We start from the raw sequence: 6472 nt of genomic DNA on the forward strand, positions 1-6472 counted from the left end.
TGCAGCAGATACTATAATTTCTATGTTTGTCTTTAAAGAAAAAATTGAGATTTTTTTGGATGTATAAACTCTAGTTTTTTGGATGTATAAATTTTAAATTTAAGATGTATAGTTTCTTAACTAATGATTGGTTCAAATAAACATAAAGTTTATATCCTTATTTTCAATAGCAGAGTAAATCCTTTGCATTCCATAATTAAACAAAACAAGTAAACAAGTCTAACCATAGACATAACTGAAATATATTACAAGCTTTTCACAATATTGTGCAACTTTCTGGTGAGTCTGTATGGTTTACAAATATACTAACAGACTTCATAAAGCAAGACAACAAATTAAAAGTGATAAGCAAAAAAAACACACAAAACTACATAAAAGGAAGAGAATATTTTTTTTTTTCTTAATTTCTTAGAAAGCCTTCAACTTTGAAAATAACAAAGTCACTAGAGTGTGGTTCAGTGGTGAGAGATTCGCATAGTGTAACAAAAACCAGGCTTTGAAAACGTTGATGACTCATTTGGGATTCTGAAATCCAATGTTCTCAATGGCATTAACAGTCTTGAACATCCTTCTTTTATGTATCTCCTCCACCAATGATGTCTGTATTTGTTGCCTCCTCACATCAACATATGATTGAATCCTAGTTAGTCTTGGGAATCCATGCCCTACCATAGGCTTATGGTACCTACTGTAACATGCATGGACCCAGATAATCCAATTAGTTAAATATAGTACCATTATTAAACTATCATGTAAAATACACTCCAAACATTAAGTTCTGTATAGAAGTTTGTGTTTAATAGTCATAAAAATATTTGATTATTCTGTTATTGAATTATGATCATTCTGCTATTTAAAGTTTTATTGTTCTGATTTGAAAAAAATAAGCAAAATAATATAATATACACAAATACAAGATTGTTGATTTTTAGTATAATTAAGTTCAATTAGATAACCAATTTTTTTTCAGTCAACATTAACAAATATTTTTAAAATTATTATTTTATCTTAAATTCTAAATCTTCAATCTTAAGTCCTTAATGTTAAACATAAATTCTAAATCCTAAATTCTCTAAAAGAATCAGAATCTAAAAAGTAATTTTATGATAATAAAAAGGAAAAGTATAGGATATCAATATATTATCTGCCAATTTATTATCAATAATAATTAATTATTATATTTTAAATACATGTATAAAGAGATACATCCAGAAACTACATCTATAAAGATACTTCCATTAGACACAGCCATAAAAAAAATATTTTTATTAGACACATCTACAAAGACACTTCCATTAAATACCGTTATAAATCAGAGTTGGCAGAAATGCTGTTGGTAACATAATAGAATTGTAATAAAAAAAAGTTAATTAATATTAAGTAATTAAAAATTAATTTTCTATACTTAAATATCTTTAATTACTCAACTATATATTGCAAAATTTATTTCTACTATGTTTTACCTGCAAGGATCCATTCTCATGTTGCAAAACTGGTTGGTGAAATCAGCCTCCACCACCTCTTCTCTAGGGCAAAATCTTGTGCACTTGTTGTTGATAGTTAGAAGAGTTGAAACATGATCATTATCTTCATTGCTTGCGTCCAAGTAGTGTAAATGGGAATACTTGAAGGAATCCAAAGAACTTTGAGAGCTTGCATCATCATTCATAAGGGGATCATCTACAAATTCAAAAGTTACTATTTGCATTTTATATTATATTTTAGGCGAAATGTTAATCCTCCAAAAATATATGTGCCATTGAATTAGTTTTAATTAGTTAGTCTCTAATTATTAGTCAAACGTTATGTAAAGTGACATGTATGCATGCCATATGGCACATAACTTCATGATCACCGATTAATGACATATTAGCAAAACAATAATGACAGTTGATTAACACTTAATTGATCAAGAATTAAAATGACTTACAAAATATAAATTAAAAAAATTAAATAATTAATTTGAAAAATGTCAAAAAATTAGAATGAAATACATTTATAATTTCTAGTACCAAATTAAATTTATACTCTTTGAAATTATTTTATATTATAGAAACTTAATTAATTAATATCTGCATATTTTTTAAGAACTAATTTGAGTATTTAATACAATATATAAATCTAAAAGTAGAGTACCTTGAGGCAAATCATGAGAAAGTGGGTAATGGTTTCCACCAATTTGTGTAATATTTTGGTAAAGCATTGGGAGAGAACCATGAGAGGAAGAGGGAGAAGACAATGAGAAGAAAGGATTGTGATTATTGCTAACATCATCATCATCATAATCATCTTCTTCTTGTTCATAGTTAAAGCTATGTTGTCTTTGATACTTAATAGAATTTCCCAAGTCCCTCCATGTTGGAACCAAAGCTGATACCTCTTCTTCTATCATTTCAGCAATCTCCATTGGTTCCAAGTCACTAATTTCAAGTTCTTTAACCATCTCCATTGCCACATCAATGGCTGTGTCATTTATGGTGTCAAATGGGAAGTATATGTTTCTTGTGCTCCCTATATCAACATACACACATATATGTTTGATAATAGATTAATAATTGTGATTAAAAGAAAATAATGATTTTTTCCCCCTTAAAGCAACTCTAGAAAGGGTAAACTATAAAAATTGTTGCTAACAAAATTATCATGCATTCTTGGAAAATAAAAATTTTATCCACTATATCTAAAAAAATTTGAATTTTTGGGAAATCTAATTAAATTTTGTGCATACCACTTTGGTTGGAAATTTGAACTTTAAGGAAAACTGTGTCATCCTCTTCATTCATGGAGCCTGTTATTGTCATGTGTGTGCCCTTTGTTTCTTCAGTCATGATTGAAGGTTTCTTCTTCTCTTTGGCATTGAAATTGAGTAATGTTGGGCTTGATCTTGGGCTTGGGCTTTGTAGTGGTGAGTGAAGTTGGTCCATTTCCAAAAATGGGTCCAACAAGAGGTCCTTTGCTGGCAGCCTGTCTGAGACATTTGCCAAACACTTTCCAATAAATCTTTGGGCCTCCAAATCATTGATTCTGTAATAGGCATTTGGTAGCTTCCCCTGTTAAAGTATATGAACAGTGTTATGTATTTTTTTTTTGGTTTACTGAACAGTGTTATGTATGAATATAAACAAAGTTTTCCTATTGGGCATAGCCCAAGTCCAAAAAAAAGAAACAAAGTTTCCCCGTTCAAAAAAAAACTGGTTATTAAAACAGAAGATTACTGACAAAAAAAAACAGAAGATTTAAAAATTCAAAAGATTAAAGGTTTAATAAAAATTAACTAGATATAATAAAATAACATATTTATATATAAAATATATAATTTTTTAAAAAAATATTGCTTTAGTATTTTATTATTTTAAATCGGTTAGTCATTTAAAAATCAAATAGATTAGATTGATATACGAATTTTTTTATTGGTTTATTGGTTTTGATCGGTTTATTTACAAACTGTTTTTTATGTTGAATATAATCGATTTGATAGCAGATTTTTTAGTTTTGCTAAATCCGTCAGTTCGATCTGATTTTTAGAACCATAAATATGACGCATGAATTGGATAAAAAAAAATGTTAAATAATTGTAAATTAAAAACTTACTGAAGTAACTTTCTTGTAAATTTGAGCTGGGTTGGAGCATTCACTGTATGGGAACTCAGAAGTGAACAACTCAATCATACACATCCCAAATGAATAGACATCAACAAGCTCATTGTATTCCTCTTCATACAATTCAGGTGCCATAAATTCCGGTGTACCAATGACACTGTGTGCATATTGTGAACTATCACGAAGAATTGCTGCAAGGCCTAAGTCACCAATCTTGACCTGACCCAAATGCCCATTCACAAATATATTGTCACATTTGATGTCTCTATGAATCACTGGTGGATCATGGCTGTGTAAATACTCCAATCCTCTTAGAATCTGCCTTGCCCAATTCTTAATTGCTCTTATATCTACTCTCTTGTACTTCTTTCTATACCTACATATACGTATTTATTACACATCACAATCATGTTGTCACAAAAATAACATAATCTATTATTGGATAAAATCCATTAGTTTCATATGTAATAGTGTCTAATCTTAAAAAGTAAAAATCTGTAATTCATATACCTAAGGTTCAATAAGTGCCAATTTGGTGTTAGGTAAGTGTTGAATATGAGTTATTAAACTAAGGCAAATCTATAGTGTATATGGAGAAAGAGATAAATATAATATATCGAGATTAAAATAAGAAAAATTTTAAAATTATAAAGTGAAGTGGTTAATTTTTAAAATAGAAGTTACCTAATTAAATTTCTCACTATATCATTTTATAAAATTTCAGATTCAATATGTCTATTCTATACTTATAGAACTAAAATCACAATTAATTAACATATATAAAATATATATTAAAAATGAGTTAAACAATATATATATAAATATACAGTAATTAATATGATAATTGATTTTAGTGTATAGATAATATTTTTAAAAATATAAATATATATTAAATTATTTAATTAAATTAAATATATTAAATTATTTAATAATTTTCAATTATCATCTCCATAAAAAAGATATTTTTAGGTGAATAATCTCTGTAATTAAAGTACAATTATTGACATACCAATTTAAGTGGATCTAATGGATATATATATCCCTATGTTAAAATAATCAACTAGAAGATAAATTGTTCTATTATTATTACTCTCTTAGGGTGCCAGAGGTGAACAATTCAGTGATGAAGTTGAAGGATCTAGAGTGGACATCGATCCAAGAGTCATGGAAGGTCATGATTGATTCATGGTCAAGGTTCTTGAGAAGATGGACCTCTGAATAAAGACGTTGTAATTGGTCTGGTGAATGAAAAACATCACCAAGTTTGACTTGGTTCCAAGCCACTTCTATTCCAAGCACTTCATCAAATGCCCTATACACTACCTTCATTGCTCCTTTGCCCAAAACATCTCTGAACTACAATAATTAACCACCAACAATAATTAAATTACTAATTTAATAATCTTACTAGCCAACTAGATCAAATGTCCAAACAAAAAAGTTAATTAATTAACATATAGTAGTACAAGTCTTCTTTAATTAAAAATAGTCAAATTTTCTTGTGGATAATGTATATATATATATATTCGTTGACCCTTGGGCGTGCCAAGAGTTACACTTCAAGACTTGGTAAATAAAGGTCTAAACAGAATATAAGGTGTTTAATTTTGTTTAGGAAAAAATAATTTTTGGTAGGTAATTTACATCTTTGACCTCAGAAAATTTTCATTCTTATGGTGTGTATCAACTTGAGGATAAGTATTTGTATTTTCAAATCAATAAAATTGATCTGACGAATATGAAGTGAACTAAAAGAGTAAAGGCTAACAATTTTTCTATTTTTAAATTTTTTTAAATCAAAACCATAATAGAATGTTTATAAATAACAGACCCGTTTATAAATGTTAGGTGACAACGGAGTAAAAATTATATTTGTTCAATAAACAGTTTTCTTATAGAAAGTTGACCCAATCATATGTTGCTACTAAAATAATATAACAATTAGACAGAATATATCCCTTTTTTTTTCTCTAAAAGCAAAGAAGGTCAATCCCAACCATTATTGAGATTTTAAAAAGTTAGAAATTCACAAACCCAACATAATTGCTCAAATGAAAATCAACCAATAACAGAAAACATACCATATACCGTAGATCTAAAGTAATTAAAACAAATAACACTATTGTACGTGCAGAAAAAAAGGCCCTCAATTTCTTCTAAGCATGAATCATGTACTGTTTTTATTAGTTATAAAAAAAATTTAAAGTAAAGATCGAATTTTAAACCTTTAAATCATAGAAATTTTGATAGTATTAGATATATAATTATTTATATATTTTTTTCTATCAACTTAAATTTTTAAAAGATAAGCCTATGCTTAATTACCTAAAGATTATTATTAGTCATGAATATAAAAAAAAAATTAAAAGGGATTAATTAATGAGAAATACTTACACGGCCATATCTTCCAGATGGATCAATCTCAACATATCCAAACTGAGCTATGGCTCCATTATTATTGCATCCAACTAATCTCCCCTTCTTGTACATGGCTCCAGATATGATAGATAGCTCAACAACACTAACAACAATTATTTTCTGACTCAACTTGAACACCTTATTTATATATTAATTGAAAAGTCAATAAGAAAACAAATTCTTATTACTATGGATATTATATGATCTCAACCTGTATTATATGTGGTGATTACTATAAGATGAAATGGAATAAATGAAGTGCTAGATGATCCGAGGCTTCCACGCATGACTCTCATAAGAGAAGACACGAAACAATAGCCAGAAGAGTCTTGAATAGTCAACGCTAAGCATAACCCATGCCATTCCAACTACTCCACATGAAACCTCATACAAACGTTTCCCAACCATTTGGATATGGAGAAATTGAAATCAAGAATGTTATTTTATGAACCCC

General features: G+C 28.2%; 1 protein-coding gene across 1 annotated transcript; it reads right to left on the reverse strand.

Moving 5' to 3' along the window:
* On the reverse strand, positions 197 to 6054 carry LOC107625865 (probable serine/threonine-protein kinase WNK5; the record flags this gene model as incomplete). The annotated part of the gene is given in 7 exon segments (XM_021116252.1): positions 197 to 688; positions 1464 to 1698; positions 2137 to 2511; positions 2729 to 3050; positions 3592 to 3976; positions 4691 to 4956; positions 5995 to 6054. Coding segments are annotated over 7 exon segments (1818 nt in total), but the record flags the coding sequence as incomplete, so codon positions are not given.

Source organism: Arachis ipaensis, chromosome B02 (genome assembly GCF_000816755.2).
Source record: "Arachis ipaensis cultivar K30076 chromosome B02, Araip1.1, whole genome shotgun sequence".
In the NCBI taxonomy this organism is placed as follows: Eukaryota; Viridiplantae; Streptophyta; class Magnoliopsida; order Fabales; family Fabaceae; genus Arachis; species Arachis ipaensis.